This window comes from Phocoena sinus, chromosome 4 (assembly GCF_008692025.1).
Source record: "Phocoena sinus isolate mPhoSin1 chromosome 4, mPhoSin1.pri, whole genome shotgun sequence".
Taxonomy (NCBI): Eukaryota; Metazoa; Chordata; class Mammalia; order Artiodactyla; family Phocoenidae; genus Phocoena; species Phocoena sinus.
In genome coordinates, this window is record NC_045766.1 from 56738627 (window position 1) to 56753901 (window position 15275).

Consider the following 15275-nt stretch of genomic DNA (forward strand, 5'->3'; position numbering starts at 1 on the left):
CTATCCAATTTGTTATACCTTTAAACTAACTGAATTACAAGAGTCAAGTCACATACTTGGAAACTCATTTATTTCCTATTTTATTCATACATTCAGCCATTGAACTCAGTTTGCCATCAGGGCTTGTTGGAGCCAATTTTAGCTTTTGAGTTTCCTTTTTGAGCAGTTCTAACTCTGTAAGGATTGATACTTTATGACTTTTTCTTCCTTAGAAGAATTTTTTTTTATTTCAAAAAGAAAAACTTTTTTTTTTTAAATAACAGGTGTTGGTGAGGATGTGGAGAAATTGGAACCCTTATCCATTGTTTTTGTTTTTTTTAATTCTATTTATATTTAGGCTGCGTTGGGTCTTTGTTGCTGTGTGCTGGCTTTCTCTAGTTGCGGTGAGCGGGGGCTACTCTTCGTTGCGGTGCGTGGGCTTCTCATTGCAGTGGCTTCTCTTGTGGAGCACGGGCTCTAGGCACGTGGGTTTCAGTAGATGTGGTGTGCGGGCTCAGTAGTTGTGGCACACAGGCTTAGTTGCTCCATGGCATGTGGGATCTTCCCGGACCAGTGCTCGAACCTGTGTCCCCTGCATTGGCAGGCAGATTCATAACCACTGCACCACCAGGGAAGTCCCTGTTTTTTTTTATAATAGAATAAAACTGACTCTATCTTTCAGTTACCTTTGGATCTATTGAAAACTTTTATAACTCTTAGAAACAATAATAGGATCTTAGTTTTCCAATATCTTAAAACATTTTACTATTTCATCATTATTCATTAATTAATTCCAACTATGCTAAAAAAAAGACTAAAATAATATAAAAATATAAAAGGATAAAATAGCCTAGAAGGATGATACAGTAGTGAGATAAATCATCACTAGTACATCATCCTTCAGTCTTCTCATTGCATAGCCCAGTGTTTTGTATCATCTTTCCAGATGTATAAAGAAGTCTACAAACACCATCTTTGTAGTGTTTTGTTGCTGTTATTTTTTAGGCTTTAATTGAACACTGTTAATAATTCAGAATTTTTCCCTTTCCACTGATAATGCCGAAGAGAAGAAAATTGACAGAGGAAAATATTTCATAATTATTAGCAAATCAGAGTATGAATACAAAGAGACAGATAATAGCACTTTAAAGCAAAGTTTCTCAGCCTTGACATTGCTGACATTTGGGGCCAAAAACTCCTTTGTTATAGGGGCTGTTGTGTGCATTACAGGATGTTTAGCAGCATCCCTGGCCTCCACCCTCTAGATGCCAGCACCACCACTGCCACAAGCTGTGATGATCAAAAATGTGTCCAAACAGTATCAGAGGTTCCTCTTAGAAGGGACAGAATCACCCCAGTTGAGAACCACTATTCCAGGCTTGAATGATGATGTTAAAATTGATCATGTAAGTGAAATATCAGATGACAATATCCTAGATGAATTTTTCTCAAACTCAGGAAATGATGAGTGAACAGTATATCTCCAAGGACAAAAAATGACTAACATCAGTTAGTCATTCTGCAGGAATGACTTTATCACACAGTATTTCTTAACAAGAACCCAGCCCACACCTCATCTTTTTCAGTATTCTTTCCATCTTTTATGATGTTGTGCATCAGAATTTACTTAGTAAGTAAATAAATGCTGCAGGCAGTTATGTATAAAAATGACTGGAAGGAAAAAGGTGATGTAGAAATTTTTTAAATCCTTGGATTGATTATTCTGATATCCGTAAGTATAAAAAATAGAAATGTTTTGCAGTTATGAAGCAAAGAAGATGGTTTCCTTTCTTCAATAAAATTATGAGTCATCAAAGTTTTCAAAAGTATTTTGACAATGCAAGTGTGAGAAGAAAAACCAGAAGTAATGATAAACTAGAACTTACTAGATATGTATTTGAAATCTGGAATCAGTATTCACAAGATGGATATATTCAGGCTCACACATGACAGTTGATGAGCAAGTTTGTTGCATTCAACGTATGTTGCCCGTTTTGGATTATAAATTTGGTTTTACTGTGTTTATATTCTTATTAAGATGTCTAATAAAATTGTTTCTCACCATCACTTTATTCTTCTTTAAATTATTTTGTATTAAAAATATAAACAAAAATCAGTAAGTAAAAGAACTAAGAGTCCATTGGAACCCAGATGATAAGTTCTAATGACTACTTTTTCTGATGAGTTGAGGGTTAAGTATTCTCTTACCTGGACTATTGCAGTAGCCTCCTAACTGGTCTCCTGCTTTCCCCAAAGCAACCAGAATAATATTTATAAAAGGTAAATCAAGTAATAGTATTCATCCTTTAAATAGCTTCGCTAAAAGTAAAATCCAGACCTTTTACCCTGACCTGCAAATTTTACGTGCTCTGAACATGACCTCCTGTCACTCCTCTCCCTCATCTACTGGACTTCAGACGCCCTGGTCTTCTTCCTGTTCCTCCTTCACACCAAACTCATTCTTTACTTGGGGCACTTTCACTGTTTCCTTCATCTGCAGTAGTCTTTCCCTGGTCTTAGTGTGGCTGGTTCTTTCTTGTCATTTGGATCACAAATTAATACTGCCTTCTCAAAGGCCATTCCTGAACACCCAGTCTAAAGTAGCCACTCAGTCCTTCTCTGTCACAGCACCCAGAGTATCTTATCTATATCTACTCCAGTATTTTTATTTATTCATTTAATTTCCCACTGTAATAGAGGCTCTGTTAATACAGGGTGTTTACTATTTTCTGAGCCCAACAGTAAGAACAGGACAAGGTACACAGTACATGTATTAATAAAGATTTGTTGAGTGAATATGTGCCAGTAATATTTCTTTATGCTGTTGGATAAATTAACAATATTTAAATGTATAAAAACCAAGTAGCATGGATGTCTGCTTTCATTTTTAGCCAATCGGAATATGTGTAACTCATCCTAAGGGGTGTGTGTTTTGCATGATACATTAATATGCATTTATAATTATTCACTATGCGGTTAATACATTTGTATTTAAAGGGAATAAATATATTACCTGGAATATTGGAATTACACCAAAAGTTATGGTATTTTCTTTTTCGTTTCCAAACATTCAATGTGCAGTGTTTTAATGTGGATGGGTTTTTTTCTCCTTTTTTCCCTTATTTTTACTTTTAAAATTAGAAAGCCTTGCAAGTGATTATAAGGATATTTTCAGGGAAGGATTATGAAAGAATTTATATTTTTATTTTATTATTTTACTTTTTAATTTTCTTATTCCAGAAACATTAGCAGATTAGTTAATAGGATACTAGGAAGGGTCCTCATCAGGAAGAGAAGTAAATTGTTCACTACCACCCCCTAGTATCCAAATCTAGCCTTATCCCTGACTGATTTTGGCACTTAACTGTTCTTTGGTTGGTGGTAATGTTAACCAAGTAAATTATTGGATTTGTTCCACAAATAACTGTCTTAAGTTTGTTCTCCCCATCCCTGAAAATAAAGTCTTGCAATGAGAATAAACTGTTCTTTAACAGTTAATAAGCAATGTAAAGTTTATTGAAAATTAATTTTCTTTTTTTGCAGATCACTCATGAATCGAGGGGGGTATGGCAAAGAAAATTATATAAGATATTACTTTATTTTACAGAGTAACAGACTAGCTAGAGACAATGAATTAAGAGAAAATGATAAAGAACAGCTCCGAGCAATTTGTACACGAGATCCTCTATCTGAAATCACTGAGCAAGAGAAAGATTTTCTGTGGAGCCACAGGTAAGTGCTAAGATAGAGAGTCTCTGTTCCTTCTATTTCAGAAGAAAGAACTGACTTTGGCTGATCTTGCCATGCTTCTGCCATTACCTATTAGAGTAAATAAAGCGTAATTTACATGATTTTAAATTACAAACATTATCCTTTTTTGAACTGTGGGTATCAATCAGTATTTCTAGAAAATCATGCTGCATTGGTAATAACCTTGCAGATTGAAGGCTTTTTTAAAATTCTGAATCCTTAACATGACATTTTTTAGGATTTGTTTTTTTGGTTTGTTTTCAAATAAAATTTAAGATCCAGAAAAAAAAAAAAAACCTTAGTTTTAGATCAATTTAGTTGTGATTTAATTGGTCTAGATATTTTCATTTTTAGGAGTTCCTTCCATTTTTCATTTTTTCTTACACTTCCTTAAAGTAATACTGTAATGCCTTATTTTCACTTCTAAAGAAATTATCCTGCAACTTGGTAAGTGTACCCTGGTTTATTTAAATAAGGCAGTTGCAGTGCATTCTGCAGAAAGTTCATTTAAATATAAATTTTGTCCAGTGACCACAGTAGAAGTGATAACTCTTCTCATGGTTCATGCCGAATAAGTAGATGAGTAATAGGAGCTATATAGTGTTATAACATAAATTCATAATTTTCCCTAAGTACCTGTCCTCCATTTGGGTTTTCCTTTAGTCTTCCATGCCATTATAACTGTATCTATGTACATATATGTGCAGCTATAGTGTTAAACACAGGTTTGTTTTGATTTTAAAGAAGGCTAGTAATGGTAAGAAGTTTTAAAAGTGTTTGGAACTTCTTAAAGATTGCATAGTCACAAATTTAGACATCTAGGCCTTTTGAATAATATGTAAGAATTTTTGTTTTGTTTTGTTTTGTCTTTTCCACACAGACACTATTGTGTAACTATCCCTGAAATTCTACCCAAATTGCTTCTGTCTGTTAAATGGAATTCTAGAGATGAAGTAGCTCAGGTAAATGCATGTTTGAGATTACTGAATAACTGTTGCACAAATTTGGTATGTCATTCAAATTGTTTTTTCTCAGAAAGTCTGTATAAGTATAAGAAATGAAATAGACTATGTTTTAAATTAATTAATAATGATAATACAGATGGTCCTCGACTTACCATGGTTCACCTTAAGATATTATTACTTTACAATGGTGAGAAAGTGAGATGCATTCAGTAGAAACTATACTTCAAATTTCAAATTTTGATCTTTTCTCAGGCTAGCAATATGTGGTAAAATAGTCTCTCCTGATACTGGGCAGCAGTAGCAAGCCACAGCTCCCAGTCAGCCGGATGATCGTGAGGGTAAACAGCCAGTATCCTTACAACTATTCTGTACCCATATAGCCATTCTCCTTTTCACTTTCAGTACAGTGTTCAACAAATTGCGTGGGATATTCAACACTTTATTATAAAATAGGCTTTGTGTTAAATGATTTTGCCCAGCTGTGGGCTAAAGTAAGTGTTCTGAGCATGTTTAAAGTAGTCTAGGCTAAGTTATGATGTTCAGTAGATTATGTGTATTATGATCTATTATCTCACTCATACACAGATGTACTGCTTGGTAAAAGATTGGCCTCCAATCAAACCTGAACAGGCTATGGAGCTACTGGACTGCAATTACCCAGATCCTATGGTTCGAGGTTTTGCTGTTCGATGCTTAGAAAAATATTTAACAGATGACAAACTTTCTCAGTACCTAATTCAGCTAGTACAGGTAAAATAGAAAAATAATGTTTTATTCTAAATCCATGCACCTTCCAACACCTACTGTATTAGCTGGGTTTATGCACTTTTAAAAGTCAGTTTTATTACCAGTAGTATCTATTTTCTTCCTAAAAAATTTTTCTTTAAATCCAACCATGCAGAAACTGACCTTGATTGATGTAGAGTTGTTTTTATTTTTGTTTGTTTGTTTGTTTTTAATCACATAGGTCCTAAAATATGAACAGTATTTGGATAACCTACTTGTGAGGTTTTTACTCAAAAAAGCATTGACTAATCAAAGGATTGGGCACTTTTTCTTTTGGCATTTAAAGTAAGTCAAATTATTTTCCCATTTAATTCTTTATATATATATTACTTGTATTCTCAGTTGATGTATAAATATGTATTGCTTATATACTGTTGTTTTTGTTTGTCTAGAAGAGTTTTCCATACTGAAAGTATATTGTACCAGTGATGAACTTCCCTCAGCCTTTTCTCTTTAACATTAAGTAAGCAGTAAAATTAAAACTAAATTTTATACAAGAATGAGAGCTGAAATATTTTTGATTCTACTTTAAGCAAAGTAAAATTTGCTAGGTCCAGATTAATGTTGCAATTGATTTCACCATATGTGTGGATTAAGATATCCCCCCACCCCCAAAAAACCTTGCCTTGGAATTCAGAACAATAATGACAAAAATCCCAAGTTTCTTACTAGAAAATAAGCTAATTAAGAATAAAAAATATTTTGCAGAATATGCTATATCTAATACACAAAGTGAGAGGTCATAAACCATGCACTTTTTTATAAATTTAGAAACAGATTTGTAATTAACATGATTTTTTAAATTTTAAAATAAATTTAAAATGGAATCTAGAAACTAGGTTTAAAATAACTTAAATTCAGGGACTTCCCTGGTGGCACAGTGATTAAGAATCCGCCTGCCAATGCAGGGGACACCAGTTCGATCCCTGCTCCGGGAAGATCCCACATGCCATGCAGCAACTAAGCCTGTGTGCCACAACTATTGAGCCTGCGCTCTAGAGCCCAAGAGCCCTCGTGCCACAACTACTGAACTCTCGTGCCACAACTACTGAAACCCATGCGTTTAGAGCCCGTGCTCTGCAACAAGAGAAGCCACCTCAACGAGAAGCATGCCTACTGCAATGAAGAGTAGCCCCCGCTCTCCACAACTAGAGAAAGCCTGTGCACAGCAACAAAGACCCAATGCAGCCAAAAATAAATAAATAAAATAAATGTAAGAGTAACTTAAATTCAGACACAGTACAGAAAAGGGACATGTATGCCAGAAGAGTCAAATAGTGTTCACTGAGCTCTTCACTCCCTCTCTATTCATTGTATTATTTTTGTGCCTAATTTCCTTTTTTCATGTTTATGTATTTTGTGCTAAGATTAGTAAATGAAAAGTAGTTGAAATAAACCTAAAATCTAGTTTTTTTTTAATTTATATTTCCAGGAACTACCTGAAACTCTTAATTGTTTTGCTTCTAAATGATAGGTTTTAAATGATTTAAAACCTATCATTCGTTAGTATGATTGTATTAGTTAGTATTAGTTACATGATTATATCATTTTTTGAATTTAGAAAATGGGTTTCTTAAAAAAGGTTATGTGTATACTCATTAAAATCAATCTCTCTCTCTCTCTCTCTCTCTCTCTCCCTCTCTCTCCCCCCTCCCCCCCACTGACCTTTTAGATCTGAGATGCACAATAAAACAGTTAGTCAGAGGTTTGGCCTGCTTTTGGAGTCCTATTGCCGTGCATGTGGGATGTATTTGAAGCACCTGAATAGGCAGGTTGAGGCTATGGAAAAGCTCATTAACTTAACTGACATTCTCAAACAAGAGAAGAAGGATGAAACACAAAAGGTATGTGACTCTTCAGTTTGTTTTTCAGACTCCTTCATTGCAGTGGGGCAGGGTTATTTGAGAGCCCAGTATATATGCAGATCATGGGCCTTAGAATTAGGCAGATTAAGATTTGGATCCAAGCAATGTAATGTTAGACACATTATTTAGTCTCTTGAGATTCATTTTCCTCATCTGTAAAATGGGAATAATACTTTCCTCATAGGGTTGATGTGAGAATTAAATCATACAAGATATGCAAAGCACCTCTCATAGTCCCTAGAACATGGGAGGTGCCCAGTAAATATTAGTTCCCTCCTCTTTCCCTTCATTTCTCTTTTATATAGCCCTAAGTCTTTTTTTAAAATTTTTTTATTGAAGTATAGTTGATTTACAATATTGTGCTAATCTCTGCTGTATACCAAAGTGACTCAGTTATATATATTCTTTTTTTATATTCTTTTCCATTATGGTTTATCACAGGATATTGAACATAGTTCCCGTGCTATACATTAGGATCTTGTTGTTTAGCCCTAAGTCTTTTTTTTGGCTGTGTTGGGTCTTTGTTGCTGCGCACGGGCTTTCTCTAGTTGTGGCGAGCAGGGGCTACTCTTAGTTGTGGTGTGTGGGCTTCTCATTGCAGTGGCTTCTCCTGTTGCGGAGCATGGGCTCTAGGCATGCAGGCTCAGTAGTTGTGGCTCGCGAGCTCTAGAGTGCAGGCTCAGTAGTCGTGGCACATGGGCTTAGTTGCACCGCGGCATGTGGGATCTTTCTGGACCAGGGCTCGAACCTGTGACCCTTGCATTGGCAGGCAGATTCTTAACCACTGCGCTACCAGGGAAGTCCCAGCCCTAAGTCTTAAAAATGATTTTTCCTTACTCTGTGTCATTTCTTTTAATAATGACCCTGAAAATGAGTGGAAAGAAATTAGTTTCTATATTTCTAAGTTTAAAATGGACTCTTAGTCACACAGTAAATATATCACACACTTGAGTCACCTGCAGTCTTGCTTGGTGTACCTGAGAAACATGAAACATAAAGGTTTTCATGACCTTTTCCTACTCCTTATCCTTTATTCAGTCCAACACACCCTACAGTAAAAAGTGAGATCATTCCTCACCTCTAGTGAAATGAAAAAAGAAAATCCCAGTTTATTAGTGAGTCCCCAAAGGACAGGCAATGTAAATTAGTAGTACTGAATACAGTTTTTCAACATTTTCATTAATGTTGCTTGAAGAAAAAAACAACTTTAAAAGAAAGTTACTGTATTAATCTAAATGTCATACAGTATGTGACTGAGTTGATTTTATTGAAATTGTGGTATGTAAGTTCAAATATAGGTTATTAGAAAATAATTGTTTCTGCTGCTGGAATTGTGAGCAAGAAGAAATTAGACTGCTTTGAAATAATAAAATTTATTATATTGTAACTAAGGTAAGAAAAAAGAAATTAGATATTAGTTAAATTTGTAAATAATAAGCATTTCTTCTAAAGTGAAGTTTTCATATCACAGATTGGCTGTGATACAGTGGATTAAAAAAGGATGTTTCTTTCCACTTATGTACTAGAACCTTGAGTATAGTATGAGACTTTTCCCAACAATTTCTTTTAGACTCACTAGACCTTTTTTATTGAACAGAGAATGTGGTGTTTTCTGAAAAGCTTAAAAGTAAGGTTATTAAGCTAATGTGATATCTCCACAGTTTTTCCTCTAGAACAAAGGTCAGCGAACTTTTTCTTAAAAAGCTAGATAGTAAATATTTTAGACTTGGTAGGCCATGCAGTTTGTTGTAACTACTCAGCTCTGCTATTCTAGTGTGAAAGCACCAGTATCTAAGTGAATGGGCATGACTATATTCCAAGGCAATTTGACTTACAATAACTGGCGACTGACTTACAAGCCATAGTTGACCAAGCCCTGCTCTAGAGCCAGAACACTGCCTCTGTCAGCATGCAGAGCTTTTGTCACAGGAAGGTGCACAGTACTGTCACTCTCACCTCTCTGTCTGAGTTGTGCAGCTAGCTCTGTGTTATAGAAACCCTTCTAATTAGAATGCAGCCAATCCAGGATATGGATTCAAAGACTACACAGTAATGAGGTTCCAGTGTATAAAAGAGATTAGCAATTAGTTTTACCTTTATCAAATTAACTTCTAACCATGATTATGCTCATTTATCAGGTACAGATGAAATTTTTAGTTGAGCAAATGCGGCGACCAGATTTCATGGATGCTCTACAGGGCTTTCTGTCGCCTCTAAACCCTGCTCATCAGCTGGGAAATCTCAGGTAAGGTACTTTATTGGAAGTTTTACTGATACATTTAAACAAGTACTTTCTCTGGAGGAAAGTCTTGAAAAAGTCAAAATGTCATTGTGTTCAATAATATATGCTTGTCTCTCCCCTTTTCCTACCCTGCAAAATAAGAGTAGTAAAATTTTCTTAAGTTCAGACCTGCATTTATTCAGAATGAGTTTTTACTACTTTAATAATAGAATTTAAAACTTTTTATGGCCAGAATTTCTGGTATCATTGGATAAGAAATGGAATGTAATATCTGTAAAACAAATGAGATGTCCCTATATTTGTGGAAAATTCACATTCCATTTATAAGAAAATTTTAAGCTTAATATGTATTTTTTCTTTATACTACCTCAGAAATTAATTCATAAATAAAACTGAGGAGAAAGTTTAAAATTGTTATAACACTTCAAAAAGCTGTATAGTATATATATTTTTAAATAAATTGAGGCTAGTAAATTTTTCAACTATTTTAAAGGCTTGAAGAGTGTCGAATTATGTCCTCTGCAAAAAGGCCACTGTGGTTGAATTGGGAGAACCCAGACATCATGTCAGAATTACTCTTTCAGAACAATGAGATCATCTTTAAAAATGGGGATGGTAAGGAAGAATATTATGGACTTACGATGCATGAATTTAGTTATATTTTTATACACAGGATATCATGAACCCTGAAGATTATTGAAAGCCATTTAAGGAATATGCATGTGGTAAAATATATAATATTAAGCAAATGTCTTAACCTTTAGAATATGTATTTATAATTATTGAAAAGGAAGGAAGTACTAGGTTTAGAATCAGAAGGCCTGAAAATCATTTTGTTCAGCTGTGTATCCATTCACTCCATAAATATTTGACATGCTAGGCCCTGAAGTTGTAAGAATACACAAAACAGAATCCCTGCGCTCTTATAGAGTTTACAGTCTAGCAGGGAAAAGAGACATTAAACAAATAACTACAAAAACAAAATTACAACCCTGGTACAAAGGAAAAGTGTAGTCTGCTAAGGAATCATAAAAGAAGGTCCTAATTTATTTGGAGAACAGGCTGTGGGGGAATACATATTTATATACTAAACAAATGTATCATTGATGGGTTTTCATTAGGAAATGACCTTTCAGCACTGAATTCTGTTAATCCAAATATTTTAATATAAACATGTTCAAGTTTAAGGATTCAGAAAAATAAGTAATTTAAATATTTTAATTTTTTTGTGAAATACATGCCACGTTATCCTACATTGTTATACATATGTGTTTATGCAGATACTTTAGAAATGGGTTAAAGACTAAGATTATTGCTTCCTTACAGATTATTTTGAAGAGCAAACATAGTTCTGTATATTTTCTGTTTGAAAACATTGTGATGATGTGATTCTCAAATTTGTGCTTGTGGCATTAAGTGTTGGTATACATATTCTTTGAATTTCAGATTTACGACAAGATATGCTAACACTTCAGATTATTCGTATTATGGAAAATATATGGCAAAATCAAGGTCTTGATCTTCGGTAGGTAACCAATAAGACAACATGTAGGCTGAAAGTTATCCTGAAAAAGTAAACCATTAGTAAATTTTAATTGTAAAATATATTAATTATAAACAATATAGAGGCATATACCTATAAATAAATGTATGGAGTAATAATTAACACTAGTTGATTACACTGTGGTACTTTCTATTTGTACTCTTCTTCCTTGGCTTAGAATAGCTAATGAGATTCAGCTAGGTAAGAAGAGCTATCTCCAATAAGCTGATAAAGACTCTGCAACTGGTCACTAACAATCTTTCCTTGGTATCTGCAGGGGATTGGTTCCAGGACCCCCGCCAATGCCAGAGTCCATGGATGCTCAAGTCCCTTATATAAAATGGCATAGTATTTGCATATAAGCTATGCACATCCTCCTGTATACTTTGTCATCTCTAGGTTACTTATAATGCCTAGTGCAATGTAAAGGCTATGTAAATAGTTGCCAGGGCACAGCAAATTCAAGTTTTTCTTTTTGGAACTTTCTGGATATTTTTCCCCAAATATTTTCCATCTGCAGTTGGTTGAATCCGAGTATCCAGAATCCTCAGTTATAGAGGGCCAACTGTATTTAGGAGCAGGACATAGGAGACAAGAGACACAAAAGGCCCCATTTTTTATTCAGAAGTTAAAGAGTTTAAAAGAAGGTTTCTTTCATTATATAAGTTTTCTAATTCTAAAACTTTATAAATTCTCTAATCTTGAGTCAGTTTTTCAGCAAAATTTATGAAAGCAACTAATCTTAAAGTTTTTGCCATTTTGTTGGTTTCTGCCCAACCTTCCCAGTTATCAGCATCATCTCCAAGTTTTCTATCCTGCCACATCTTCTCCTAGTCATTTTTGTGTCTAATATTTTATCCTTCTTTTACTTGTCCCTTTGCAAATTCAGGCAAAGTCCACCCTCTTCAAAAGTACTTTTGTCTGTAACTCTGGTAATTACAATATTTAATTGTAAATTAGTAGCTATGCAAAAAAGCATCTAAAGTTAAATGAGCTAGATCGTTGGAAGGTAAGTTGTATCTTTGGAAAGTTGTTACGTTTTTTAACTTAGTAAATTTAAATTAAAATTTTTATAAAGTTTAATATCTTTAATAATAAGCTTGTAGGACTATGTAACGCTTTAAACTATGAGCATGTTCAACAGTAATAAAATTAAGAGAAAATGCTCAGGAGTACCACCTTAAGAAATTCCTTTATTTACCAGAGCAGATAGAAGAAAAGATTCCACAAGGAAAATGGTCAAAAGGGTAGGAAGACCAGAGTAAGTGATTCACAGAACCCAGAAAAGGGGAGAGATTCACAGTTTACAGTATCAGGTGCTTCAGGAGTTATAAGAACTATGAAAAAGGCCTTGGATTTGATGATTCATGATTAGCTTTAAGAAGAGTTGAGTCAGTAGAGTGATAGAAACTAAGCTACAAGGAATTAAGTGAGAAAATAAAAATAAGTTTAGACTGTTACTTTTTTAGGAATTTAGGAAGTAAAGGAAAGGTGGAAAGAATGGACAGTAGCATATGAGAACAGGAGAGCAAGAAAAACCATACTTCAGTACTTATGTGCCAATGGGCATATTAGGTGCTTTTTTTTCATTGTCTCTTTAAATCCTCACATCTCTACCCTTGACTACATGTCCTTTTTAATATTACATGTGATGAATGGGAAATACCCATAAAGCACTTCAACTGCACACCAAAGTATGGTTGTATCAAGGAAAAATCATTGGTGGGTTATTTGAGTTGTGGGCTAAACTAACTGCTTTTATCATGGAACATCATTTTTACTTAAAGAATAACTAACAGACAGGCTATGATTATTCAGACATGGATATTTGGTAAACATTTTCTTGAAAATGAACAATATGAGACTCTTCAGGGAGAACAACTGACAGTATTTGTTGTCAAAAATCAAATTTAAGCTTTCAAGTAAAAATTAGAATTTTGAAAACCTTGTATCTACTGCTCTGAGCCTCCCCCAAATTAAAGAATTTTCTGATGAGATCAGTGATAATGTTAACAATTGTGATTTTTTTTAGTTGGTATAATGAAAAGGCGATCAACATTTGGAAGATCTCCATAACTCAGTGAACTAATATCTTCCAAATGACCAATATAGGATATTATAAAGTCATATAAGGGTAGAAATTCCATTCAGAGGCAAGATAAACAAATGGGTCTTCATGTAACAGAGTATGAAAAGTTTACTGTTATGGTTTCACATTCCACATTGCAACTTAAGAAACTATCTCTTGTCAAGTTTTGGAACAGTAGGAAAGAAAAATATGTACAATTATCTGAAAAAGGCTGTTACTCCCTTTTCCAAATACATATCTGTGCGAGGCCAGATTTTCTTCATATGCTTCGGTCAAAACATTGCATTAGATTGGATACAAAAGCATTCATGAGAAGCCAGCTGCATACTATTAAGCCAGACATTAAAGAAATTTGAAAAAATGGGAAACAGTGTCACTCTTCTAAGTTTTTTTTTGTTTGTTTTTAGGGTTTTTGTTTTGTAAAAGATAGTATTTTTTATGTAAATGAGTATAAATATTACTTTAAATGAATTGAATATTTTAATTTTAAAATTTTCTCCATTTTAATGTCTAATGTCAATAGATATAACCCACATAAATAAAAGCTCTTTGGTATCCTTGATAATTTTTAAGAGTTTAAAGGAGTCCTGAAACCAAAAACTTGAGAACTGCTCCCCTAAGGTATTGTTTAGATGTCAGTTAAACATCTTTAAATTCACCCATTATTTTTAAAGTCATAAATGTTTGTAAACTTTGAATAGCCACAATAATTTTCTTCATGCTTTTCTCATATACAATTAAATGCTTTCACAGTTGGAGGTTATAATAAATGATGGCAGATAATTTGATTTTTCTAGGAATATTTGTCATGTTGTAATAAAAGAAAAGTAAAACTAGGTTAAAGGAGTAAAGGTCATGCATGAAAAATTTGCAAATAGAATATTCCTGTACTAGCCTTGCTATTTTAGGGAGCACCCTTCGAGTTGCTACATGGAATGATGCTTGATTCATGAATCTCCTAATAAAACCAATTAGATCTTCACATTAAAAAAAGATAAAATATTTGCTGTTTTAAAATCCCATCATTTAACTGCAGTCTTGTTCCTTTTTCAGAATGTTACCTTATGGTTGTCTGTCCATTGGTGACTGTGTGGGACTTATTGAGGTGGTGAGAAATTCTCACACTATTATGCAAATTCAGTGTAAAGGAGGCCTGAAAGGTGCCCTGCAGTTCAACAGCCACACACTACATCAGTGGCTCAAAGACAAGAACAAGGGAGAAATGTGAGTTTATTATTCTTTTCTTTCTATGCTAGTAGAAGTTTGTATCTGATAGACAAGATTTTTAATGGTTGTGTATATTTCTCTGAGTTAGACCAGAAAAGAAAAAAAAAAAAAACTGTATTTACATTGGAAAAAGATATGTTCAACCTTTGAAACATTTGAGATTATTGAGTTTAAATGATCAGAATTGCTTATAATTTGGTGAAATCCTGTACATTCACCTTAAAAATCTAAAATGTGTTTTTCTTAATGCTTATTCTTTTTTTAAAAGTTAAGGTTAAATTAATTAAAATTAAAAATTTTACTCCTAATTCATTGTTAAAATGATTAGAAAAAATTTATTTTAATGACATAAGTATTTTTTCACTATAATAAGAATTATGCTTTGGTCAGAGAATATCTAGAAATTTTCTTAGAAACCTTTGAACACTTGAGAATCCCAGAGTTCCTCAGATCTTCAAACATAATTACTTCCTCCCCCTAATGTCAGTGATTGTTTTCATTGTTTTAATACAGACTTTACTAAAAGACTTTGACCATCTTTTCCCAGTTTGGACTGGATCATTCTGTATTTCCATACTAACTCAAAGGTGTTTATTTATTCTTTGTAGATATGATGCAGCCATCGATCTATTTACACGTTCATGTGCTGGATATTGTGTTGCTACCTTCATTTTGGGAATTGGAGATCGTCACAATAGTAACATCATGGTTAAAGATGATGGACAAGTAATAGCTTCCTCTTTTAAATGTGTCAACATTCTTTTTTTTTAATTTTTTTTACTTATTTATTTGGCTGCACTGGGTCTTAGTTGTGGCATGCGGGATCTTC

General features: G+C 33.8%; 1 protein-coding gene across 2 annotated transcripts in view; it reads left to right on the forward strand.

Moving 5' to 3' along the window:
* PIK3CA (phosphatidylinositol-4,5-bisphosphate 3-kinase catalytic subunit alpha) overlaps positions 1–15275 on the forward strand; it is a 112300-nt gene that overhangs the window by 89663 nt on the left and 7362 nt on the right. For both annotated transcript variants that reach the window (XM_032630322.1, XM_032630323.1), the window contains exons 10-19: positions 3587–3711; positions 4610–4691; positions 5280–5444; positions 5662–5765; positions 7153–7324; positions 9484–9590; positions 10081–10202; positions 11034–11112; positions 14273–14443; positions 15055–15172. In XM_032630322.1, coding sequence (XP_032486213.1) covers positions 3587–3711; positions 4610–4691; positions 5280–5444; positions 5662–5765; positions 7153–7324; positions 9484–9590; positions 10081–10202; positions 11034–11112; positions 14273–14443; positions 15055–15172 — 1245 coding nt within the window. The remainder of the gene's footprint in view (positions 1–3586; positions 3712–4609; positions 4692–5279; positions 5445–5661; positions 5766–7152; positions 7325–9483; positions 9591–10080; positions 10203–11033; positions 11113–14272; positions 14444–15054; positions 15173–15275) is intronic.